The sequence below is a fragment of the Streptopelia decaocto genome, assembly GCF_964273445.1.
Source record: "Streptopelia decaocto genome assembly, chromosome: 2".
Classification (NCBI taxonomy): Eukaryota; Metazoa; Chordata; class Aves; order Columbiformes; family Columbidae; genus Streptopelia; species Streptopelia decaocto.
This window is the reverse complement of record NC_138655.1, coordinates 13011241-13038829: the sequence shown is the minus strand read 5'-3', so window position 1 is coordinate 13038829 and position 27589 is coordinate 13011241. Positions and strand designations below refer to the sequence as shown.

The 27589-nt window shown below is 38.1% G+C and overlaps 1 protein-coding gene across 1 annotated transcript; it reads left to right on the top strand.

Moving 5' to 3' along the window:
- The first annotated feature begins 33 nt into the window (after positions 1-33).
- FAM91A1 (family with sequence similarity 91 member A1) lies at positions 34-27589 on the top strand. The gene is made up of 24 exons (XM_082045727.1): positions 34-187; positions 1930-2014; positions 2709-2860; positions 3722-3779; positions 5430-5497; positions 6779-6892; positions 8285-8375; positions 9919-9981; positions 11019-11125; positions 11893-11931; positions 12039-12151; positions 13052-13170; positions 13586-13698; positions 13894-13980; positions 14735-14867; positions 15554-15702; positions 16177-16311; positions 18467-18580; positions 19501-19573; positions 20792-20941; positions 21414-21521; positions 21820-21943; positions 22959-23028; positions 24426-27589. The coding sequence occupies exons 1-24, from the start codon at positions 116-118 to the stop codon at positions 24600-24602; spliced, it is 2514 nt and encodes an 837-aa protein (XP_081901853.1). The 5' UTR covers positions 34-115; the 3' UTR covers positions 24603-27589.

Sequence of the window (27589 nt, the reverse complement as noted above, 5' to 3'; positions counted from 1 at the left end):
CTGGGGGCGGGCCGCGGAAGCGGCGGTGGGCCGGAGGGCAGGGCCGCTCTGGGCTGCAGCTCCTCCGGGCGGGAGCGCCTCCCGGCGGCGGGCCCCGCGGCTCGGCCTGCTCGCCATGAACATCGACGTGGAGTTCCACATCCGCCACAACTACCCCTGGGCCCGGCTGCCGGCCAGCGTCAAACAGGTACCGGCGGGCGGGCAGGGGCCGAGCTGCCGGCCTAGGGGAGCGGAGGGAGGGAGGCAAAGTGTGGGGAAAGGGGGGGACTCGGCCCTGACTGTCCCGGCGAAGGGCAGGCGGCCATGGCCGCGGGGCGGGAGGTGTGTGGGGGTACGAGCGCGGGTGTGGGGTCCGCATGTGGAGAGGGGTGATGGGGGGATGTGTGTGGGGGTCTCTGTGGGGCGAGTGGGACGTGAGTGGTGTGAGGTGTGTATGTGAGGGGCGGGGGTTGTATGTGGGGGTCTGTGGGGGTGTCTGTGAGGAGAGGGCTGTGTAGGGGCTGGTTTGGGGTGTGTGGGGCTGGTTTGGGGTCTCTGTGGGCAGAGGGGGGTGTGGGGCGCTCTCTCGACTTGTGCAGACGCAGGAGCAGCTGATGGGGGGTGTCCCCCATGTCCCCCACGAACAGTGTGAGCTGAGCCAGGACAGGTGTCACTGGAGACCTGCACAGCCCTGCCTTTCGGTAGCCAGGGAACTGTTGCAGTGAGTGGCTTGTGGAAGAGAAAACCTCATGAAATTTTGATTTGCTGGGTTAAATGGGCCTCTGAGAACACAGGAGAGGTATCGTGTCCCGTTGAGAGCTTGCTCTCAAGTCCAAAGTCTTGTGTGGCTTGAAAGGCGATGCTGAAAAACAATTCCTGCCCTTGCACAAAGGATGGGTGGAGAGGATGAGCAACACCTGCAGGCCCTGAGGAGCTGAATTCCTTGAGTTTGAGATTTCAGGAGCTGAATGATGGTTTCTCTTTACCTGCCCAGCTGAGTGCTGTCCTGTTGGCTATGTGGTCAGGGTAGAGAATGTGCGAGTATTTAATGCATTATTTACTTAATGTAACTTCTGGAATACTATTTTGTTTAGTGTTAGAATAGACATTATTATTTTTGTACTTGGATGTTTAATTGATTATAGACCTTATCTGTGATATCAGGTGTTTCTTTTCTAGTACTTGATTCTGCAGCATGTGTGCAACTCACTTGTTTCCCATATATGCATTAAAGTGCCTTCTTATTTAGGATCTTTTTTAACATGAGCATCAATGAGGGAATCAGGAGAGGAAAAAAAGTTCCTTGTTGCAGAATAGAAGATGGATATGTAGGATTTTGAGGGGACAGTTTTTGAAATAAGGCATTTAAAGCATCAGAGTTCTCGTTTTATCTTTTTTTTGTGATAGTCAAGTAGTCTCCTGTGCTTATGCCCTAATCCTGTGACCCAAGATCACTTGATTGCCTTGTGTGAAGCTACAACTTGAGCTGTTTCATTATTTATTTTTTGCATTATAAGCTGCTTAGGTGCAGCAGTTGAAGCTTCACATGTCACACTGTGCTTGGTTTATGATACGTTAATTCTGGCCAGTTCTTCAAGGCGGCAGGATGCTGAATGCTTGGTAAAATGCTTGGTGATTTATGCCATCTAAAAGACTGTTTATAACCTTTGATTTAAGAATTAGATGCTTCCTTTATTATTGGAATGGTACTAGGAAAGAAATTTAAAGAATATTGCTTAAGTTTGCATTGCATGTAGAGAAACATTTAACTGAAGATACTTTTGACCTCATACAGGGACTGGGGATACTATCACTGTATTGAACTGGGTGACTTCTTGGGTAATGATAACTTCCTGCAAATGTTTCTTCATAAGACACTTTGCAGTGGTTTAACTAGAAAGGGTTTTATGTGTGTCAGCTAAAAGACCTTTTTTTTTTTTTTTCCCCAAGGGCCTTGGAAATTCTCAAAGGGAATATGAAAGGCAGGTCGTACTCTACAGCATCCGCAATCAGTTACGATACCGGAATAACTTAGGTGAGGAAAGAAGTGAAGTAACTTCTCATTTCTGTCTGATTCTTCCCTGTGGAAGCTTGTCTTTATTGTAAAACTGCCCTCATTCCCTGAAAAGAAATGCTTTTAAATGATAAAACTTCAGTAAAAGTCTTGACTTTTGAGTCTGTTTGGCAGCTTTTCTAGCAATGCACTCTTCAAAGTTATGGAGTTGACAGGTGGAACTGAATTCCTGCTGCAGTTACACTGCCCATTTCCAAGAAATTAAGAAATGTTAAGAGAGGATTTGACTAATAAACTAAAGGCAGTCACTAGATGAGATACAGACAGTGGCCCTGTTTCACATGTTCTATTGGCTATGACTTGTTTGCAGACTTTAAATTTATTTTTCATTGACTGCATTAATTCATCTTCCCAGAGTAGATAATAGTTTTACTAATTAGAAGATAATTTTCTACAGCTTACATGAGTTCTGTCTCAATGGGTCTCTTCCTGGTAACCTGTAGAATAAATCTGCTCTGTTCTGATGTTATCCTTACAGTCTCTGAGAGTACATCATATGTAGAAATCCTTGGATGCTGAGTGCCCTGTATCACTCCTTTATTTTGTTTTTCATTTTCTGTGAATTGCTATTATACTATTTTTAATCCTTTTGTTGTAACACTTTTAAAAAGAACTAATTTCATAGAACAGTGTAACTTTTTTTCTCTCCTTGTAGTTAAACATGTCAAGAAAGATGAACGTAAATATTATGAGGATCTGTTAAAATACAGTCGAGATCATCTCATGTTGTACCCTTACCATTTGTCTGACATCATGGTAAAAGGTCTGAGGGTGACACCATTTTCATATTACACTGGCATAATGGAGGTGAGTACAAAACTATGGCAAGAATGTTGTTTTCTGTCCTGGAGATGTTGTATGAGAGGCAATAGCATGTAGTTTGTTCGCTTTTGGGCAGGGTAATGCTAACGAGTGAGGAAACAGTTAAGGAAGCTTTCTAGACAGCTACTTGTACCTGCAGATTTTTTCCCTTCTGCCCCCGTAAGCTGTTCAAAAGCTGGACTTTGTCATGTGGAGCAGGGGTGGGACTCGCTCTGAGGCCAGTCCTTCCCTTTGGATGTTTGAGATTGACTGTTCACTTTAAGCTGTAAAAGAAATAGCTCATTCTGTTAGATTAATAAACCAATGAGAATTTACGTTTTTAAAAACCAGCACATTTGAACAGTTATTTTCTTTTTGTTCTTTTTCAAAAAGAACACTTAACCATATTAGAAAATTTTTCAAAAGCTTGCAGCAATCCTTTTCTATGGGAACAAAGGTGGTTCTGTTTTCTGTCAGCGCTGTGGCAAAGTTCTTTTGTTTTCATTGAATTTCAGAAATGTTTTTTTAATTTTATAAACAGCGATTGCAGACATAATGGAGTAGTTGTTAGCTTATTCTGTTATTTAGCAATTCTGTGTGCTGTGGGTTGTTTTTTTTTTTTTGAAGATAGGATTTTGTCTTTATTCTGTCAACATTTTTCTTTGTAAAGCTCATATTAAACAGAAATGTCTTTTTTGTCTATTTATCTTATTGTGTAATGATTAGCAAGTGTTTTATAAGGTAACTGACTTTACTAGATTTTTTAAAAATTTTATTTTGATGTTAAAAAAAGGCAAAATTTTGGACCTGCATCTCTGAAATGATGACTTTCTTGTTGCAATTAAGTTTTTTTTGTGTGTTTTTAAGGATATAATGAACAGTGAGAAAAGCTATGATTCATTACCCAACTTCACTGCTGCTGACTGTAAGTATTACTGAGCTGCATTACTGTTTTCAATGAGTTTGAAATAAGGAGCTTCTGAAAACAGATTTGCAGACATCTGTTCACTTGAACATAAGCGTGTGAATGAAAATGTAGAAGCATTTACCTAGCGATACTAAGGAATGTATGCTTTCCATACAGAGTTCTGTCCATATGGTCAGTGCTGGTATTGGGCTAATTTGGTACAAATAGGAATGTTGCAAAACCCTGTGCAGGTTCTCTCCTTGTATTGCATTCCTATTTGCTTGGACTTCTGGGTGGAAAGTCTTCCTGGCCATTGTGCACCAGCAAACTGAGGTGCTGGTCCTTTCTTAGTGTGTTTTTTGGCATGTGTTGAAGCAGAAAGATTTGGGAAGACTCTGAAAGGCTGTTAACACCCCTGTGAGTTAGCATCAGTGTGGATGGAGGAATGATGTATGATGTGTATTTCATGACACTCCTACATGTGCCAGGTGTTTTATCCTGCTTTATGTTAGACTGTTGTGGGTACAGGATGGTGAGATTAGGAAAGCAAAATTGTTGAACCTGGTGGAGGAGAACAGAGTAAGAGCAATAGCCTGCTGATGCATCTTGTAGAGGAGAATGCAAACTGCTGGCATAGGGAGGGTGTTAGTTAAACCCACTACTGAGAAGTTATTCATAGCTAAATACTTCATTCCTCACCTTTGGTGTGAATTTATATAGTTCTCTGTAAGGATAGTGTGTAGTCAGGTGAGGTGTAACCTGCAGCTTTTGAAAACAGTTTGGTACTTTTTTTTAAAAAAGGGTATTGTCAGTTAACTCTACTGATTTGCCTCTATGTCATGTTCACACTGGGAAAAGAGATCAGGAAGAGCTTTTTTATTCAGTGCCATGCAGCTTGTTGGAAATCTAGTGTTATCCAGGAGTATGGAGAGAAAATGCTTCCCTGTTGGTTGTTTTTTTTTTTTCCCTAGCAATTCTGCTATTTTAGCAGCAGCTGCAGGTCAGTTACTGAGGTATAATTAGGCTAAACATCTTTATTAACATCTTCTCATAAGAAGTAGTGTCAAACTAGAAAGTTGGACTTAACCCATATTCTGTCTCAGTTTTAAAACTAAGGAGTAGTTTTCCAGTTCATACCTCCTAATGGTTGAGACTAGAGGTTCTAGAATTAAATTCGGCTTCAGTTTAACTCAACTACATCTTAATCATCTCCTTTAGAGGCTTACGTGACCTTTTGTGCTCTAATTCTCAGTTCTAATCCAGTGTGTGGTGTGGGATTTATTAGGGGAGAAGAAAAACTCTTGACCAAAATCTCATACATCTTTAGTTCTGTTAATTTGAAGCACAATTACTTGTTGATGAGAGTATAAAAGAAAGAGATTGGATTATTCCCTGCTTACCCTGTGACTTGAGAGATATGAAGTATGGAGTTTTCTTTTAACCTGTACAGAGTAAATAAGTGGACATGGATTCTGGATTTAGATGCATGTGGTTCTTTGTCACATTTGGTTAAAACTGAACTTAGCTCCTATAACTATCCTTTTATTTTGGGAAGAAAGAGTACTTAAAAATATTACTATAGAAGTAGGTCTGATTCTTTGAAGGATGTTTTATGTGTCTTAAGTTTAAATCTGTCTTAAGAGAAATAAAACCAAATTTATTTTTCAGGTCTAAGACTTCTTGGTATAGGAAGAAACCAGTATATAGATCTAATGAACCAATGTAGGTCTTCAAAAGTAAGTTTGTCTTTTTTTTCCCCTCCTCTTCCTTCCCATTCTACCCCTCCCTGCCATATTATTTCATAGGAAATGAAAAATGGAATAATTTCATGGATCTGGTTAGTTTGATAGTATAGCTAATTGAATGTGACATAGTGTATTGCTAATTATGTTGTGTTTCCTGAAGTTAGTAAAGAGATTTTAATTTAAAATTGAAGTATACTAAAGAAAAATATATTCAGTGCTATGCCTTATTTTTTTTTCTTTCCTGAACGTATATTTTTCAGAACTATGTTTATTCTGTAGCACCAGATAACTAGTGCTTCCTGGACAGTACAAACATGGAATAATGATACTGGTTCTGGAAGAATTATTCAATGTTTATGTGGGTGCAGTTTTGATCAGAATTTGTTCTGGGACAGTCTTCCATCTAGGCGTAAATTTTTGTAGTCTGTATTTTTCTCTGAGACAACGATCATGAGTCTCAACAGTCATCCTTGCAAATGGAGAGCATGGTAATGACTGGTGATAAAAGTCAGTCCTTTAGTTTGCAACAGTTCCTCTCTTTCTTAGGAAACTCATAAGTGCTCTTGTAGTAGCTTCACGGTGCCCCTTCAGCCAAAAGTGCGCTCACCAAAACATGGTGTTGATAGAGTGAACCAAAAAGTGATGGCTGTACGACAGAAGAGAAGTTGTTGAGGTCTATAAATTAACAGGAACCTCCAGTTTTTCTTTCTTGGACTGAAATTCACTGTACTTAAGAACACTGAGCTTACTGAGAATGTGGGCTACTTTGTCCTTTAAAGTAAAATTTTTTAAAAAGTAAATAAAATGTTCCTCAAATGTGTGGTCATGGTTTGTTTTTTTTTTTTTAAATATCATTGGACTTTGTTAAAATACCCTGTTGTATACTTGGTTTGCTGTGCTCTCTTGCCTGTTCACATTAGAAAATATCATAAATAGTTTAAATTTGAACTTGATTCTACTGTGTTTGAATAGTGTGGTTTTTAGTCAGTGACACAGTACAATATGGGTTTATGTGATGATTTAGCAACATTAGGTGTAAATGTTTTTTTTCCTTCCCAGTTTCATATGATGTGAGCAGGGAGAGAAGCTTTTTCTTTTTGCGACTGAGTATGTGATTTTACTAAATGGCAAGGCTAATAGTACTTGTGTGTGGCCAGTCTGTGAATATAATGTACTTAAAAATGGATGTCTATAAAAATCAGTTTACATAAAGGCTGTTTGCACATGTGAAGTGCTCTTTATTACTATCTCAAATGGACTGTACCACTGCAGAAATTTTTCAGAAGGAAAACTGCTCATGATCTGTTACCCATGAAACCCGTGGAGATCTCTATAGAAGCTTGGTGGGTAGTGCAGTCTGGCTACATCACTGAGGACGACATCAAGGTATTTTAGTATGGATTGCATCTCTAATTTTGGTTGAATAATAATAGTTATAGATTCATAGAAGGGCTAGGGTTGGAAGAGACCTTCAAAGGTCATCTAATCTGATCTCCCTGCAATGAGCAATGACATCTTCGTGCACATCAGGTTGCTCAGAGCCCTGTCTGGCTTGGTCTGGCATGCCTCCAGGAATGGGGCATCTACCACCTCTCTGGGCAACCTGGGCCAGTGTTTCACCACCCTCATTGTAAAAAATTTCTTCCCGTGTCTAGCCTGAATCTCCCCTCCTTTAATTTAAAACCATCATCCCTTGTCCTAGTTCCTAAAACCAGTGGCTTTCCTCTGCACTATATAGAGTACTGAGATGGTTTTGCATCAGCTGATGCAAACTTATGTGTGTGATGATGCCCTTTGTAGGGAACAAGCAATAAAATGTTTTCTTAAATTTCATCGTTAAGCCCTGACAGCTCAGTTTTGATTGAGTCTTCATCTTCAGCATAATTAGAATCAGAATGTCAGTGGACTTAATATATATTGTTTTTGTTGCTGCTCCTTGTGTGTCCTTATTTTTCTTACTGTTTGCAAGTGAAAAACTTGTGAGCTGACATGGAATAGACTATTTCAGTTGGAAGGATCTACAATGATGATCTGGTCCAACTGCCTGACCCATTCAGGTCTGACCAAGTTAAAGCTTGTTATTAAGGGCATTGTCCAAAAGCCTCTTAAACACTGACAGCCTTGGGGCATTGACCACCTCTCTAGGAAGCCTCTTCCATTGTTTTACCACCCTCTTGGTAAAGAAATGCTTCCTAATGTCCTGTCTGAAACTCCCTTCCATTCCCAGTTTCTTTTGACTGTCAGCTAGGCATTTGATCTGGATTTATTCCTTCTTTGGAAGTCTTTTGTTTAGAGTGTGATTTATTTAATGCAGTGATGAAATAGTTTCTTTGGCTATTATTTGGAATATATGGGACAGTGACTACTTGTATTCTGACATCCCCTCAGAACAGTTAACCTGAGGCACATTACTTTGATACTGTCATGGACATCCTTCTAGATGTTCTAGTTGTGTGGCTGAACACTCAGTTCAGAAGTTTTAAAGAGCAAACCTGTTATGCTGTGGACTTCACTTGCCAAATTGCTTGTGCAATTAAGTGCTTGTGCAATTAAGTGCTGTTACTTGCGGGGACAAGAGTAAAAAAATTTAAGACTTTAACAGAAACTGCAGTGAATTCTTCAGTGCAAATATTTTGCTTAAGAACATGGGTTACTTCCTGTATTCTTATATTATTTATGATTGATGGGGCTGTAATGTTTTTGGATTTTTTGAGTGGTATTTAAACAAGTTGCATAGACTCATTTCTTTAAAAGATTAACGTGGTTTCTTTTACCTAGATTTGTACTACATCGGAGAAGTCTGCTATTGATAAGATAATTGATTCTGGTCCTCAGCTTGCTGGTTCATTAGACTTCAATGTAGTTCACAGTAAGTGTTTAATGAACGTTCCTTTTCTGTTTGTAGATCTTGCTCATTGATTTCTGAAAGCAGGAATAAATCTTATGCTGAAGCGTAAGAGGACTATACCGAAGAGCTTGTACAGACTGCAGTCTGGATCTTGTAAATGGTTTAACAGTGAGCCATTAGCAGTTTTTGCTCTGTTATTATTTATTTTAAAAAATTATTTCATTAGAAACTGTCAGTAAAGATTGTGAGGGAGGTAGATGAGGACAAGAGAAACTAGAATTCACAATGTCAGAGCTGGTAATCATGGGTGGTAAAACTTTACCTCCTGCTTTTCAAAGAAGAGTTTTTGTAGTTTTGTACCATTTAAACACCATGAAAATGGGGCTTAAATATGTGTCTTGTTTTTCAAAGGGCTGCCCCAGTTACTGAAAAATGACGTGCACAAGTCTCCCTGTTTCAGTGTAACAAGTATTATAGACAAATCATATTAGTCAAGGGAGTACAAATTCACTGAGAAACTCCTTGAGAAGTCTGTCTATGAATGTTTGGCTTACTACGAGGAATCGAATCTGTGCCCTGTACTTTTCTTAAGAAAGTGAGGTAGAATTGCTGTGCCTGTTACTGAAGGAGAATGAAACAATAAAAACAAACTTGAGTTAGGTGAAATTCAGGTGCTGGAGTGCATCTGAAACAGTGTAGGGCTTAAGAAAATTTGGATTCAGAGAACATTTGATGATGTGGAGAAAACATTTAATGATTAATGTGGAGATGGCTACAGCTCAGGTTTAGTGGGTTTAGAAGGATCTAACATACTTTTCTACCCTAACTCATGGGTAGAAAAAGAATGTACAGATGATTAATGTAATGGACTGCCAGTAGGATGGGATTTTGTGGGGAAAGAGGACTGTTTAGTCCAGCTGTGATGCCATCAGTATATTTCAGGCACAGTAAGTAAGGATGTATCAGCTACGAGAGCTGAATCTGAAGCAGAGAGATTGAAAAGCACCTTTAGAGTGCGTGTTTGCTTCTGTCATCATCTTGATCCATTAAAGCTGGTTTTGTGATAGACTTTGTTTTGCGTAGCTGAGTATGTGTCACTGCCTGTGCTGAAAGCAGCTGTATCAGCATGAAGACAGCTTAGTTCTTGGTGTACTGCAGGCGTTTTATTTAAGTTCTTATTGGTGACAGTAATTTTACTATATATACTATAGATATATACCTGTTTACACACATGCTGTAGGCAGGGACACACTCATCTTTGTCAAATGTAGCTGCTTCAATCTGTGGCCGCTCTACTGTGCTTCATTGTCTTGAAAACACTTGTAGAGCTCCAAGTGTGCTGTACTGGTCTGGTCTGCAACTAAAGAACGCTGGTTTAGGCTGATGCCTTTTTAATATTAAATGTGGTTTATTGATCCATGCATTGCAAAATAATGTTCTACTGCAAAGCCTATTAAGAAAAATTACTTTAAATTCTGAATTTGCTAATGGGGAAGACTACTTTGTATTGTTAGTAGTCTTGAAAATGCTTTCTTTCTAAAGTGATGTGCTTTTATTTATTAAGGTTTGTATAACAAAGGATTTATTTACCTTGATGTACCCATATCTGATGACAGCTGTATCGCAGGTAAGTAAATATTTAACGGTATTATAACTACGTTTCCTTGGTTTCATTTCAGTTGGCCTATATATGTCGTCTTGGAAGCTGCTTGTCTGTCTGCATGAGTTTGCTGAAATGAAACATTTGATCTATGAAATTTTTTCCTGACCAGATGTTTTCAACCCTATTAAAACTTTTAAATTGTATATAGGTTTTATTTCATCTTGAATTCTTAGATTATTTTGTATACATATTTAGGTAAGACGAGATTCTTTAAAAGAGTCATGGCATGAATTAATAAGTACCCTTCTATATGTCTGTAATGAAAAGGAGTAGCAGAGAGAGTCATACTTGCCTCACCAAAAGTACATGGGTTTTTTGACTTCTGTTGTCTAGACAGATGCAACTTTATCTGTTCCATCCTTCACGGTCTTGTCACCTCAGTTGTAGTTCATGTGCTGTGTCTGGGGACTCTGTAGGATCTGGAACTAGCACAGCATACGACTGCCCATTGAACAGCTGCTGTACTGGGTCTTGGGGGTTTTTGGATTCAGTATAATCTGCAAAGGTGTAAATCGTTTGGAACCTGGCCATGCAGGAGTACCTGTCGTTGCTGTAGTAGAGATCAGTTAAGTGAAAGTCCTCTAACTACAAGAGAGTTACTTCTTAGATAATAGCTCTGGGAGTCTTGGCTCTGGAGTGTGTGGGTAGGGTGGATTTTTTTGTTATCCACTCCATTTGGAGCCGTGATTTAATGTCCATCCGCATTACAAAATCATTTTATGGACTGGGTGACTGGAAATTATTGGAGCAGACAAGCACGAGACAGCAAGATTATGACGTGAGGTAGAGTGGCTTCTTGTAAGAAAACACATTGACAATCATTGTTTTTATTAAGGAGTTGGAGAATTTTAAATACCATGTATGCTATCTTTAGGCTTTTATTCTCTGTGACTGCAGGTACCATGGAAATGAAACAAGTGTGAATTTATTTTTTGGTTTTATGCAGTTTCAAATTAATAAAGTTACAAAATTGTAATTTTGCAAGTAATTCTTCTTTTCAGTGCCACCACTTGAAGGTTTTGTGATGAACAGAGTGCAAGGTGATTACTTTGAAACGCTTCTGTACAAGATATTTGTTTCAATAGATGAACACACTAATGTGGCAGAGGTGAGTTAAACTTTTACTATCAGGGAGATAGGAAGACTCAAAAGGAGCCGAAGTACACTGCTGAAAATACTTAAGGCAGAGACCAATATCAAATACTTTTATTTAGAGGTAATATCAGGCTTAAGATCCAGCCTGTTTCTTTTATCTTGTGCTTCAGGCTTGAAGGAGTACCTTCAATTCAGTGAAACAATTCTATCAGCTGGAATGAATTTATATAGGGGTGACTAATGTAGACAATTTTATGTATGTCAGAACTAGAAAAGTCTGTTTTGATAGTGTGAAATAAAAAAAATGAAAATATTTTTTTCCTTTGACAGTGAAAGCATGCAGGGTGTTTGCGTAAAGTAGGAATATAACTTTTGCATGAGTGTATATAATTTTAATATGAGAAATGTGTTTTCATAAGGTACTCTCAAAACTTAGAATATGCACTTGAAAAATACCCATTAAATATACCCAGTGTTTTCCTCTTTGTGTGTCTTCTGATACACAATTAACCTAGAAATGATATACATGTTTAACCCAGAAATTACATAGTGAAAGATTACCTTGTATTTCTTTTGCATACTTTTAAGTGGGACAATTATGAGACTTCATCGCCTTTTTTCATCACTTCTGATGAAGACAAAATTACTCCTACTAGTACAGACTGGGTTTAAAAATAAAGAAAACCAACATGAAGATGCTGAAACCCACAGGTGGTGATTTATCTTGTGCTGTTAATACTTTATTATTGATTCTTCTTTCCTTTTTTTTTTTCTTTCCAGCTTGCAAACGTCCTAGAGATTGACTTATCTTTAGTAAAGGTATGTGTGTGTGTGATGCATCTGTTGAACTTGATGTGGAAAGTTCAGTGTCTTACAGCCTGGTTTCACACAGCAGTTCCTTATTACGTGTATGTGTGTTTCTTCAGAATGCTGTGTCCATGTATTGTCGGTTAGGCTTTGCTCATAAAAAAGGCCAAGTAATAAACCTGGATAATCTTCATCCATCGTGGAAGAATGTTCCTTCGGTAAACAGACTGAAGTAAGTGTCTCCATTCTTTCACAAGGCTTATTTTTCTCATTGAAGAGACAGCTAGAACCAAATCTGACTGTAGAAGCTATTGGTTGTTTTGTTTGACTTCTACAACAACGAATCTCACTTGGCTTTCTAATGTGTATAATGATAACAATACCTGATTTTCTTTTTAATTTGTGGGTAAAGGGGTGGTAATTTACCCTTTAGGTTCAATGGTGCTGTTACTTAGTGCTGGCTTTTTGACCTTTAAATGCCTAGTTGCTCTCTTTTGAAGCAAATAAGTGAACACTTGCTTTAAACTCCTGAGGCCAGAAATCAATTGTTACTGTGCTAGTACGGAGACAGTGTCTCTTGATGCTGCTCTCAGTGAATATGTACATAAAATTTGCTTGCTTGCTGTCAAGTACCATTGCAGTTCTGTCATTGACACTCTCACATAGATGTATATCTGTACCACATCCTGGGAGAGTGATGTTAATACCAGTCAACAAAAGGTTCTCCAAGTTGGAGTGCCAAGTTGCATTAATTAAGAATTGTCAGGCACTTTCAGTTCAATATCATTTAGACCTTTTAAAACTACCGCTATGCCTGAGTTTTCTTCAATGCTAATTCAGACAGTGAGAACAAAGTGAATTTGATTTTTTTTTTTCCGTTGGATCCTTCTTCAGTAATGGTGGTTTGATTTTCAGATCTCTTTTTCAAAATCTGGTATTTTCAAACCCCCAAATAAACTTTTCCACTGAAGCAGGACTCTGAGCGGCATCAAGCTTGACTGGTTTAGGGCTTAGAAGTGTTGAAAGTCATGTGTCGGGTATGCCTGTGCATGGGCTACTAGCACTGGAAGGCAGAGAGATTTTTCTGATGCTACAGCGACCGATAGATGTGGGTTTTAATTCACATTAATAGGAGTACTTTGGACCCTCAAAAGATGCTGCTTTCATGGGACAGTGGGGAAAACAGAAGTCCTGTACAGGAAGCTGGGTCATCAGCCACAGATACAGATACCAACAGTCAAGATGATCCAGGTTAGCACTAACAGTAAATTTTAATACATCAGGATCAATTATTTTTTTATATTTCTAGAGTGCTGTAGGCTGTAAAGGGGTCTGGAAACAAGTGAAACACAGGTTTTATAGATCCTTTCTTCATATGGAATATACAGTGGGGGAGGTGGTGTCTACTGTTGGGTTTAAAATTCCATAGCCAAATAGCTTGTTTTCAGAAGAGGAGGCTGATCTGTATTATGGATATCCATTGGTACAAAGATACCAACTTCTGAATTAAGTCAATCAGTAGTGATAAGGGAATTGTCTTCTACTCAGCGTGGCAATAATTAACATTTTTTAAATTCCTTTTTTTAATAGATTAGACTAAAACCTGATGATTTTAATTTTAAATAAAACCAATGTGTTCATATACTTTCTTTTTGTTCTCTATTAGCTGAAACGGCCAGCGTGAGCAGCCTGAATCTGTCTAGTGGACACACAAAGCGTATTGCCTTCCTGTTTGATTCTACTCTCACTGCCTTTTTAATGATGGGAAATCTTTCACCAGTATGTCAGACTTGTTTAATGTATTATGCTAAGAATAAATATGTAGAGCTTTATAATACTTTGATTTTGATATAATACTGCTGGAATTATTTTAAATGACTCCTGTATTGTTTTTTGTTAAGAAATGTTTTGTTTAATAAACTTTTACGTGCTCCATTCTCAAAGAATTAAGACAGTTTTGTTTTGTTGTTGCAGAACTTGAAAAGTCATGCAGTCACTATGTTTGAAGTTGGGAAGCTGTCAGATGAGAGTCTTGACAGCTTCCTGGTGGAGCTGGAAAAGGTAATCACATTTAAAACGTGTTTGACCAAATGCTTTTTCAGCACTTGAAGTGTAAAGGGGCCAAAACCCCCCAGTACTTTAATTGTGTAAGACTGCTTATTTAGCAATATAGTGATAAGAACAAACACTTTATCATATCAAACCTAAGAGGTTCAGTTAAAATGTTTCTCATTCACAGCATTTATGTCTCTGGTGACTTTCAGGGATGCACTGTGCATGTATTACATATGAGTGTGGTGAGTCGGGGGAGCAAAATGAGTTTGTGAACTACATTTGCCAGAGCCTCTGTACACACACCTGCATTAGGGCTTGTTCAATGGAAATAATTTTCTTTTTAGTAGGGTGTTAATATTTCTGAGAGTCTGGACATTTGTAGTAAAATTTGACCATTATGTGCTAGTATGTTTAATCAACCTTTTAAAGATAATTTTAGAAGGACTACTGCAGAATTATATAGGGGGACTGTTGTTCATTGCTGTATGTTTTTCTACTGGTCAGTATGACTGGACATTTAAATCCTTTTACCTAAAGACTGAGTTGTGGTTCTGATTTATAGATACTTTTTGACTGTTTTACTAAGATGGCCAAGACTCACTTTTCATTTAATAGTTGCTGTAAATCACCTTTGCATATAAGCTGCAGGGTTATTAATTACAAAGCCTTAAAATGCTAATTCGTTAATCGTTCTTTTATGTAATTGAGGCTTGTGGAAACAATGTGTCACTTGTATGCATTTCTGTTGTTTTTTGTTTAGGTTCAAAGCACAGGTGAAGGGGAAGCACAGCGGTACTTCGATCATGCACTTACACTGAGAAACACAATACTGTTTTTGCGGCACAATAAAGACTTAGGAGCACAAGCTGTACAGCCTGATCAACCAAATAACGGTACTGTGAACACTTCTGAGAAAATCCTCCTAAGTTTGTTTACTTCTCTACCATGGACTCAGCTTTCTGATTAAACTGCTGTTTCAGAAAACAGTCTGTATCCTACTTGTTTAAAAGTATTTTTAGGCCAAAATGTCACTTTTTCATCATCCTTTCAGCCTGCGTTACTGGGTTTGCCTGTTGAATGACAGATTTGGTTGCCAAGGCTTGGACTTGACATCTAAAGCAACAGATTAAAGCATAATGATGGCAAGAAAGGCTGAGCTTGAGGAAGGGATTGGTTTCAAATGATGTGCTTCTGAAGGCCAGAATAAAGAAGTCATTGTTTATTCAGAGTTGTTCTGTCAAAGAAGCATTTTTCAAGATATGAAAGGGAGTGTGTTCTAATTGGTGTAGATTTGGGTTTTTTTAAATCTCACTTAACCAACTCAGTATCTCTGTGCTTATTTCCTGGGATCAGCTGGCTGGTGAGGAGCAAGCTGTAGTTCTGTGCCAGACAACCATGTATGACTGGAGTTGCTAAAATGATGGCAGTTTCATTAAAATTCACCCCAATAATTTAAAACTTAGTTGTGGAAAATACTGTATTCATGGCTTAGTGGTGAGAATGGAAAATCTGAAATCATATTTTGAGCCGTGTGTTCCATTTTCAATGATAATTTAAGAATCTTACATTTTCAATGTAGGATTTCCCTTGGACCTCTTGCGATGTGAGAGTTTGCTCGGCTTGGATCCAGCTACCTGCAGCAGAGTGCTCAACAAAAATTATACTCTGCTGGTTTCCATGGCACCACTCACCAATGAAATTCGACCTATTAGCAGCTGTACACCCCAGGTGAAAAAATACTGTCTTTTTCCCCCCAGTATCTATATATAATATATATAATATCTTTTTTTATAGCTTTTTTATAGCTTTGTCTATTAGGTGTCCCTTCTAAAGGGGCTCAGTTATTGACAAGTGGAATAGTATTGCAGTTCACCTAAAACAAAAGTGTTTAGTGAGGAAAAATGTTAATACTTAATAAAGTTTGCTTAATTTATTAACAGCTTAATTGTTAGAGCCAATGACAGATACTTTGTTCTTGAATTTATATTCATAGAAAATACCTTGCTGTTGCCTTTCTGTGAAGACTCTTGCAATACTGGACTAAATACCGAGAGTATCATCAGTAGCCGAGTAATACATTTGAACTCCTGTGCTGCAAAACTAGATTTATATTTCTTTAAGAATGGTTGACTTCTTAAATTATATCTGTACATACAACGGTTGCAATATTAAGTTCTAATTTCCTGAATAATCTCTCTTCAGCATATTGGGCCTGCGATACCAGAAGTCAGTTCAGTTTGGTTCAAACTGTACATTTATCATATAACTGGACAAGGACCACCCTCTCTCTTGCTCTCTAAAGGAACACGTCTCCGAAAACTTCCAGACATTTTTCAGGTAGCATATACACGGATTTATTCTCCTTCCCTTCTCCAAACCTTTCAAAGATATGATGTATGCTATTTAGCGATAACAGTTGAAGTCAGAGGTACAATTCATTGTAGATGATGTACCTTTTCTAGAAACAAGTTTTATGTTGCATCTTTTAGTTCTAGGTTCTGAAAAACAAATGCTACTTATGTCTCTTGTTGCATCGTGACTCCATTGTATTTGCCACCTCTTTCAATTTTAGTGTAAAATGTGGTACTACAGTCGTGAATTTACATCCCTAGAAGTGTTGCAAAGATATAGAAGAGTTATATCAAAAGATAGAGACCTAGTATAGTTTTTCTTTTTCTAGTATTATACAAGAAAGGACACCTTTACACATGAATTTGCTTGGTTTAGAAGATGGAAAGATGATCACTTCCCATTTGTCCACTGTAGAAATCTGTGGTGGATACTTTTACGTTCTAGGCTCTAATTCCCCCTGCAGTTTAAGTGACAGAATAATTTAATAGAGGTTGCACTATGTTGGACAAAAGGTCTTCCCAGCACAGTAGCCTGTCTCTAGCAGTGGCTGGACATAGGAAGAATGAGCATAATATATAATACTTCCCCTTAAGAGTTTTTCAGCCTTCCTCATGTTCTGGCCTGGAACTTCCTGAGTTGTATGTGTTTTTTTTATATATACAGGTTGTGACTGGAATTTTTGTCTCTGCAGCTATCAGCTACTCTCCTGAATTCCTTTCAGCCTTAAATTCACCTAACTTTTTAGCATCCATACAGTACTTTGGCAAAAAGTCCCACAAAACAGCGCAGGTGATGAACTTATACCTGAAAGACTTCAGATGCTGCCTTCTCCCATTTTTGTCTTTGAGATGCTAATAAGGACAAATGTGCCACAAAGAAGTACTGTTAGTTATTCTGTGTACTAGGCAAACCCAGGTGGAAGTGGCCGTGGCAACTTCTAAACTCATGTGAACCAAAAATTGTTGTGTCTTTGATTTGAAATGTCATGGAGACTTAGCGGAGTTTGGGTCTCACTGCTCACAATGGAATTTGTAAAATTATGTTTTTCAAATTTATAATTGCAGAGAGGCATCTACAGTTTTCATGTCATCATTCTGAGTAGATGCTTAAGGAGCTAAGTATATCAGAACGGTATAGAGATATTCATAGTGGGATGTGTATTGTGAAATGTACCTACATGAGCAGTTATCTCTGGCTCTAGGATTTGTAAGTGTATTTTCCATTCCTCAAACCTCTTTCATGTGTACTTTACCTCTCCGATTTCTAAATTTTGTGATACTTCTATTCCTAAGACTTAATTTAAGATAACATAGGATTAAGTAAATCAAGGCTTATAGTGCAGAAGGCATTTTGTAAGGCCGTTAGTGATGAGCTTGATACAAACTTCAGCTGTCATTAGCTGAAACTGCCAATAAATGTATGGTTTGTGCACTTGTATTTGTAAAAAGCATTCAGTGTGGCAGCCTTGGAAAACTTCAGTGCTACTTGAATCTCAGTGTGCTAATAGGTCAAGTTTTCTTGTTCTAAATGATCTCACATTCTGCACAATCATAAACTTATTGGAGCTTTTTCCCCTCTGTGTGCACATGTGAATTCCTGTCTCCTGCTACTGTTTTACTGTCTCATGGTCTTAGAGAGCTGTCGAGACATTTCTAGAAATCTTATGGAGATGCAGGGGAATTCAGTCTTGGAAACTGAGAAACAGGGAAATTGCTTCCTAATCAGTGTTCTTGCCTTCCTGTCCCTCCCCATTGGATAGGTATTGTGGGGGTTGATATATCTTTGTTCTCTTTTGAAGGTGTTAGTGTATCTAGCTTATATTTTGCTTTTAAATTTGTGGGATTATTTTCATTTCCTATTTGCTAGGAGGCTGCTGTGATGGCCGTATAGTTCTACAGGAATCAGTGACAGATACCTCCTGTTCAAAATAGCATTTTAACTTAGAGGTTGGCAAACTTCTGTCTTTACCAGGAATATGAACATGAGTGATCGTTGGTACAAAATATAACACTACAGAGTTGTAGTTACCTGTGGTAACTTCCTAATTGCAACACTATGCTAATGTCTAACTCTAGTATTTCACTTTACGTGCTTGGATAGTCCATTACAACTGTAAATACTCCTAATTTCTCTCTTCTAGGGTTATGATCGCTTACTAATAACATCTTGGGGTCACGACCCAGGAGTAGTTCCTACTTCAAATGTGCTCACAATGTTGAATGACGCTTTAACGCATTCTGCAGTTCTAATTCAGGTACAGAGCACTCTGTTTAAATGATGAAAATATGCATGATTCCTTGAGTTAAGCTGTTATGTGTTAAAGGGGAGTAACAATGTCGAAGAGCTTCACTTCTGCCAAGAGCTGAAAAAGATGTTGAACTTCTATAGCCAGTGCTGCTGTGATTCAATGGTGGTTAACACATGGGTTTGGAACTGAATGTGTATTACATATGCAGATGTTACAGAGTTTCACTAGTTAACAATTAGATGTGGATTTAGGAGAGTGACGATATAGGAAACTGGAATGAAAATGAAGAGCCCACAAGGTTTTCAGACAGTAGTGGTATAAGGTAGCTGGGAGTCTGAACTGTTACTCAAGAAATGCACTTTTTTGTGGTGCTTGGTGTTCAACTCTTACTGTAAGTTATGGCAAAACGTGCTTTGTCACAAACAGCAGAAATAGATTGGGTTTGTCTCTTTAGGACAGGTAAAATAGCTTCCTGTTCTGTTTCATAAGTTCAGCTGAACTCTCAGGATGAATCCTTCAAATAAATAGATGTTTAATATTGTAACAGACATAAAATTGCACATTCTCAAAGGCCCACTTATGAAAACCTTGACTGCTCAAAAATATTCTGTATTTAGGGGTGGAAACTCCGTTTTGCTCCAGAAGGGATTGGTGATTATGAAATCCATTTATAATAGTAATTGGCGAGAAAACTTACTCCTCCTCACTGAAGTTTAACTTTGGTGTGTTTGCTCGCATGCATTTTAGGGGAAAGGATGGGGTATTTTATTTTATTTTATTACTTATTTCATCGAAGCAAGAACTTCAATGATCTTCTTATCTGTTTCATTAACTTGACTGGTACTTCTTAGAAGTAAGCACAAGTAGGACTAAGGTAAGCTGCTGAGTGGATTTTTCTGTTCCTAATTTTATTTCTTGATATTTAGGGGCATGGCATGCACGGGATGGGAGAAACAATGCACATACCTTTCCCATTTGATGAAGCTGAGCAGCAAGGAGGTAACTGACTGTCTGTAATGTAATATCTACACCACCATATTTAATTTTCTTGCAGTAAGGTTGCAGTTATCCTTTTAATATATATTTTCTTGTACTCAGGAGTCAAGTTTGATGAGAAAATTGAAAGAATATTTAAATGTTTCACAAGTCTGTTCTGAGCTTAGAGATAATGGTCTTCTTTCTATCTGTCCTAATTAGAATGTTTTTTCTGGCTTCTCTTCTCTCGTAGCACAGATCTAAAGAAGTAACTTCTACAAACACCTCCAAATCTTTCTTTGTACAGACTTGCTTATTAACTAGCATATCTATTAACTGCATATTTATTAACTTCCATGTTTCTATTCAGCACCTCTTAGATGTAAGACAGGTGAGCCCAAAACAGAGCAAACTTAACAGTTCCTAGTGATACTACTCAAGGTATGGAGGTTTTTTCCCCAGGAAGAGCTTTGGTAGCAAAATCTCTTATTCTTTTGAAATCTTTCTGACTCAACTGATTTTGAAAGGCAGGAATTAACATGTTCTGAAATAGTCTTTGATTAGTAGGACACAAGCTTTGCGTAGTTGAGGCTATAGCCTTCCCAACTGAGAGCTGTCAAGAAAGTATGTATTTCCGTATTATTTAAGCTACCACTTAGAAAAATCTGTGGTGACTAGGAGTAAAACTAACTTCCTAATTTGGTTTCCACTAGGTTCAAAATTAGCTACTTTTATATTCACTGTCTCTGGGATGTCTATTTTCTTCCCACTTGATGCTAGGTGAAAAATCTTGAAGGCAGGATCTCTAAGTTCTAACATGGATGACTTGATGTTGAAACTCCTTGTTAACCTCCAATACTATATTATAATTCTTCAGAATTTCAGAAATACGGAACATGTATTATTGTACTGAATTTGCCTTAAGAGACTCTGACACTGAAAGAGCTGGACATCTGATTCCTAGCTGAGCCTTGCCATGTCTGCTGTCTGTGTGAGAGAGACAGAGAGATCATCTTCTGTTTGTATTTTTCTTTCTCCTTGGCTCTTTTACTAAACAATAACAATTAGTTCTTGGTGTGGGAAGACTGATCACTTATGTGTTATCACAGATCTACTAATGCGATCACTAAGATGGAGTGTTACAAGAGAGAAATCCAGATAAAAAGCTTAGCCTGGCCTAGAGGTGATCTGTGTGGTTATGGAGGAGGAAAGTAAGCTGGACTGTGTTTTGTTTTCTACTAGATTTCTCTCGTCTGAACATGGGCAATCATACGGCTTTAAAAATACTGAGAAACAAAGTAGACTTGCAGCATTTTTGTGGCTACGTCACTATGTTGAATCCTTCAAGTTGGCACACTAGCAGAAAGCTGAGCAATGCTTCTGATGGAAGAGGTTGGTTACCAATAACTGTCTTTTTTTGGCAGTGTTCCCTTAATTTTGTGTACAGTCCCTTTACTAAAGGTGAATGAATGATTAAGTTCTTTGATTTGGAACTCTAGAAAATACTCTCCAACACAGACAGGAACCTGTTTTGAGTGTAAATCTATTAGCAGTGGGGTTACTTCCTAATTCTGCTCTGTGACTAGCTTGGAAATAGCAAATACAGACTGAAAAATCACTGGACTAGAACAGTCAACAGAAGGGGAATAATAATTTCAAAATATTTAAAAGTAAATTGAGTAATTTTTACGTGCCGGAACTTAATCTTTTGTGTGTTGAGGATTCTTAAATGACTCTTGGTTCTAAAATGAGTCAGGCCCTATGTTTCTCCATGTCCCTTCCTTCAGTTTTATAGCTATATGGTCGTTGAGCAAAGCTTGTGTCATGTTCCTTACATCAGGTGCTAACTGAACTTTGTCTTTAGGAGAGGCTGAACTAGCATCAGGATCTGATGTAAATGGGAGCACAGAATCATTCGAGATGGTAATAGAAGAAACCTCAATGGATTCTGCTGTCAGGCAAAACCTTGAAGGTAAAAACAAGATGAGTGGCTTGTACTAAACGTTTTCAGTCCGATGAGAGAGCTTGTTTTTAAGGATCTGAACATGTCGTTTGATTTTGCCTGGGATGAGTGCAACACTAACTGTTCTTCCTCCTTGAAAAACAAAAAAGTCAGATTCCCTTAAATATTTGAGCAGTTCAGTAAGTGAACTGTCTTAAAAAGTATGAACTATCCAATGGATCCTGGTCTGAGATAACTGACTCTGGGCTCAATGTTCTCGCTTTGTCTTTTCTTAAAATTTGATTGTCTGTTGGTTTTATTTCTACAGTACCCACAACAGAACTGGAATGGGTTCCCCTGGAATTATGCTTTGGCATTCCACTCTTCAGCTCTGAGTTGAATCAGAAAGTGTGCAGGAAAATTGCCACTCATGGATTATGTAGAAAAGAAAGGTAAGCTGTGATTTATCAGGTACATGTTTAACAAGTTGGATGTGTCATGTCCTGAGCTTCTGCAAAAAATGATACATAGAGCTCTATGACTACAGGAGCAGAACTGAGAGAGAGTACCTAATTCTAGTGTGTACGGCGGTTGCTTTTTGGCTCATAGATACCAGCTATAATGTACAATCTAGTAGTCCTTCGTTGTGGTAAGATTATGCTGATTTTTAGTTTCTGCAAGGTGAAAATTCGTTCTCTTAGTAAACTGTCTATGAACAGGTCAGGAAAAAAAGGTAAATTTGGGTGCCTTCCAACTCACTTCCCCTTCCTAGCCTACCACAGGCTTCCTTTCTTCCTCCTGACCCTTATGGGGTGGGAAAGCTTACTGGTAATGCTTTGATGGAAAATGCTTTTAGCGCATTTCTTTACTATTGGTATCTTATTTGCTAAGTTTAGTCATGGCTTATGACCAAGCCGTTTTCTGCTTTTAATGGTAGCCTTTCTTTATGAAATACTACAATGGGATTTTCAGGTGTGTCTCCTTGTTTTGCCTGTGTGCGTGGTGGTTTTTGTTTCATTTTTTCTCATTTTTCTAGGGCATGGTTCTGGAGACCAAAAATAACGCTGCTTCAAAATATGGCTTAAGGATTTTATTATAATAGTTGACCTCCTTTTTTAACAGTGTGTCCCTAATCTGCTGCTTAAAAGTTATGTTACCAGACTCTGCCAGATAAGAATGAGACATGATAAAATCTAATACCATTTACAGTATCTGCTGTAAAATAGTATTTTTCACTCGCAATAGCTTCACTGTAGTGCAGTGTAAATGGTAGGGAAAATAGCATTCAGCTGACTAGACTCTTCAGTGATGGCAACATTATTAAGCTTTGTGTGAAAGCTTTTCACTTTGTCACTTATGTTAGGTACTACTGGAGTTACTTATGAGCAAGTTACTATGGTGGTACTTTACTAGTCAAACTTTGTGCATCTTGGACATAGCTGCTTCTCTTTTTTTTTTTTTTGGCAGCCTTCAAAAACTCTTGCATTCCAGTAGAAAGCTGTCTCTTCAGGTCCTTAATTTTGTTCATTCATTCCAGGTAAGTAGCAATAACCCAGGTGTAAATCATTCTGTATGGTCTGTCATCCTTTTCTGCCCTCCTACTTGCTATTCCTGGCTGTATGGAAATGTGTGGTTTGTTTTATTTGCTTTTTTAAAAATTGTAACTGTACTAAGAGAAGTATCAACCTCAAATTCTACTGGTTGTAAGGAGTTAGTACTTCCCTGTCCCTTTTCTAGCCTTATTTAATACTTGTGCCTTAACTTCTGTGATTGCATCTTGTGTGCAATTAGTTTTGTTGGGTTTTTTTAATTGAATTTGCACAGGAAAATAGTTCTTCACCCCTCGTGTTGTGAGGCAGCCTACTCTGCTGGTTACTTGGTTGCTTCTTAGATACGTGGGGAGATTTCCTGCAAACCACGGATGTGCTAACCTTTGGAGACTTCTATCTGCATCTCAAGTCAACTGTGTTCCCCTAGGAAAAAATAAAATACATTAACATGTGTTTCAAACTAGTTACTTTTTGCCCTTGTCCAAAGATCCTCTAGAAAATCGTGATGAATGAGTGTAAATATGTAAAACTGCATACTCTGGGGGGAGTTTTTTAAGAGAATAGAGAGAGAATAAAGGTCTTGTGTAGCAAGCAAGGGGGAATCCCAAGTCTGCAGCCTCCTGTAGTTCTGCATGGAAGTGTATGCTAGCAAGACATGTCCACATGGAGTCTGCTTAACTGCTTATGTTTTATGATACTTTTCTCTAAAATTCTCTCTTTTCAGTATGGTAAGGAACTTGCAGATTACTTAACCAGGTAGTGTTATGGATTATGTGACCATGAAACCACTTCTTGATGAGAATGCTGGGGATTCTCAGTAGGTTAGAGACCTTGAAACAGTCTGTCAAATAGTCTGAAGTGACTCCTGTCCTAATCTTTTAGATGTTGTTTCTGAGATGCTCTTTTCTTGATGAAGTTCTGTATAGAGAGGAAAAAAAGAAGGTGCTGAAGTGATTTTTAAGATGTTCTGGGAACAAAAGAGCACTCAAAATAGGTCAAGTGAGTGCCTCCAAATGTAGGCATAGCTCTTAGCACAGGATGGGATAAATAGCAGTACGGTAGCTCTCCAGGATTTTTTAGCTTTACATTCATTTTCCTAGGCCTTTCCTTCAATTCCAAGCCGCAGGCTTCCCTGAAGGTTTCTTGGAACCCAAATAACGTGTTCAGAGTTGCAGCTGAGGCAAATGTATGCTTATTTCATGCTTCCTTGTGTTTATTCTGTTCTTATGTCCATAATGATTTGGTATTTATGGGATTAAAATAACACGCTTCAGAAACCCTAAGTATATTTTCAGATGAGATTAGCTTGTCATAGTCTACCTGTTAAATCCTTCATTGTTTGTATTGCTTTTAAGACACTTTTCTTTCTTCCTTTTGCTTTTAGGAAGGTATTTCAACACTGGATCAGCTCCATGATGCTGGTTCCTCAAGTTCACTTTTGCAGCCTATTTCTGCAGATCTGGGTGTTCCACTTCCCGCCAAGAATCTGGTGTTCAAAGACGGCGTATTATCCGAATGGAACGGATGGGCCCCTTCCGCAGTTTTTTTCAACCACACCTAAGGAACAGGTCAAATAGGGATTCCCGTGCGTTGATCACTAAATGCCTTTCTTCTCTTATGGTTAATTCCTAGTGCCAACCACTAAGAAGCGTACTGCTGCAGCATAACCCGTGTAAAAATAGTGTTACAAAAATGTGTTGTGTTGCAGTATTGGGGAAGTGCTTAAACTGTCTAGAACTTGTTACTCATTACTGCATATCTTGCTGCAACAGAGAGCTTTTTAAGCTGTCAGCACTGTTTTTATCTTGAGACAATCTTTCTTTTATAACTAAACATGCCCTTTCTAGGCTTTCTGATGATTGTTAAATTTCTATGCTGTCACCACAAAATTGCAATAGTAGTTTTCTATGTTCGTTACTCAGACATAAATTCTGTTTAATTTTGTACTGTATTACTGAAAATCTTTCTGTATGAAGGTAAGAGATTTGGCTCTTCCTCTGAAAGCTCAGTGATACCAGCTCTTTAAAAAAAAAAAAAAGTACCATGGTGATATGGGGCATTAAGAATTGTTGAATTGTGTAGTCCAGCTTAACACCGGGGCCTTGACAGTTTAGTATGGTGGAAAGAGATTTGATGCTTCAGGAGGGCGAGTTAGTGCAGACTCAAAGGCCTGCTGGTGACTTAAGGCCACTCTGAAGAGGAGTGTTGCACTCTCATCTCTGGCAGAATTTGATGGAGGCGCAGGATTACGGAAGGGCTGAAGCGATCAGCTCTGCTCATGGGGTTCTTTATGATAATGGATTCATCTTGTGCTTTGGATGAAACCAGGAGTGTCTGAGATGTGATCACTCTGGGTTAGTCCCTCATTGTTACTTGAAGCTGGTGATGATTGCTGGGGGAAAACCCCTGATGTTATAAATTGAGTTTAAGGTAAATAACTAATCTGTCCTGTTGATTAATGTTTGAAAGAACAGAACTCTTGACTTTTCACATGGCTGTCATTAGCAAAGGAAAAGAAAAGTAGAGGATGTGTAGGTAGGCAGAGAACTCTCTGAATATTTTTCTTGAACCATTAGCTGCTGATTATGACAAACATTAACAGTGAACTCTTTCATCTAAAATCATGTTCTGGCTTTATTTGTAGGGGATGATTTTATGTAGCATGATTTAACTTTGTTTATAGTAGTCATTAAGAACTTCTTGTCAATTTAAAACCAGTCTGTCCCATTTAACACATGAGGAGAACAAGAGATGTAAGATGTTAAGACTTTTAACTCTACTGTCTAAAATACTCTGCCAACTCCCTTCTCTGCTGGAACTGCCTTGTTTTAAATAGTCATAATTAAAAATGAGACTTAACTACCCTGTCTTTACTAGCCCACAGTGCATAATGCGCCAAGAATCTTTGGCATAGATGATGGTGCACAACAGCAGGGAGAAAAATGGCAGCATGGGTCTGTATCCTGTTCTGTATGGCTGTGAGAAAAAATGTGACAGAAGCTTGAAAAGGACAAACATACCATGAGAGGATAATGCAGTGGCTTCAGTTACAACTGTGAAAAGTCCATCCTTATGTTTTTTTCCTTTGCTTTATATACATTCCTAAAGTGTAAACGTGGGACTTGCGCTCCAAGAAACTGGAAGTCTGTAGTACTTCAGTTTGCTCAGTGCTGCTTTCTTACATCTGTCTTGATTTTGTATTTTACCAACAGCAGCTGACCTTGGTATATTGCATATATTACAGAGCTAGATTATCTATATAGAGTTGATAATTTACACCACAGTGACTTTTGTACTGGATGTGCATATTCTCCATAGTATTTGTTGGTTTTTTTTAAGTTGCCTTATTTCCTTCAAAAGAAATTAAAGGGGAGTTGGATGTCAATCTGCTAGAAATGGCAGAGGAAACAGTTACTGTGAGAATTATTATGTGGAGATCAGGCTAGTATCTAGCACTGTAGAGGAACCAGGCAGTAGGCGATGACTTACGCTTTCAGTACTATAGGTGTTACTTTAAATGCTGCAGTAAGCTGTAGTAATGAGCTAGTTGGGCGTATTGTATTGAATTTTGCCATGCACTGTCTATACTAGTATGTAAAATGATGATAGCACAAGTTGTATGGAAGTTTGAAAATGGGTGAAAATTTCTTGTTCTCACTGCATATTCTTCTGTGTTACTAAGTGAAGGATACACTTTGTTGTTAGGTTGTCTAAAGTTTCTAAATAAAAGTAGTTGGCTCTTCGGAGTTTAGTACCCATGAGTTAATGGTGAGAATTACAGTTACATTGCAGTGTTTTAGAACTCAAGCCACTCTAACTTAGGTGCTTCAACACTAGTTTAGAAGCTTAAATGTTCAAGTCTGTATATCCAAAGTTTACTGAGTAGATTGCAACCAAAGAAGTCCATAAAATACCTGAAACTCAACTACAGCTCCCGTGCTGGGATGGTCCAGAGGCTTTACTCAAATTATGTGACTTTTGTTTTAAATGTGGTGTAAAAATAAGATCTCAAAGATCTTCATACCAAAAGAATCTATTTTATATTGCATTTCAAATAAAGACAAATTAAATCAATGTCTTTTCAGGTAGTTTTATTGGCAGTGGGGAAAAATCACAGGCGTTAAACATTGCAAACCTGTTTTAAGTTTCTGTCTTCAGCAGGATTCTTTTAACTTGCGGAAGAGAAGTTGGCTTTGTGCTCTGGCACAACCCAAGTGCTATTCATCTGAGATGGATATACCTGAAGTTGTTCAGCAGCCGGCTAGAAAGTGTGCGGTTTGTTTTCAGTTGTTCTGATGATGACATATTATTTCACAGTTCTTTGTTTTTATGATTGTCCTCAATTTTTCCTTTCTTGTTCAGTGTTCCAAACGGTTTGTATTTTGAAGGTTTTAAAGTATGACTGTAACGGAATACAGTTGCACTCTTCTAGTGTGACGTTGTTAATATTATACATTGAATTGTACAAAGTCTGTGTTCAATTAAATTATTGGCACATGTAAAAACTGTTTACAAATAAACTGTGGTGTAGGTCAAACCATGTGCAGA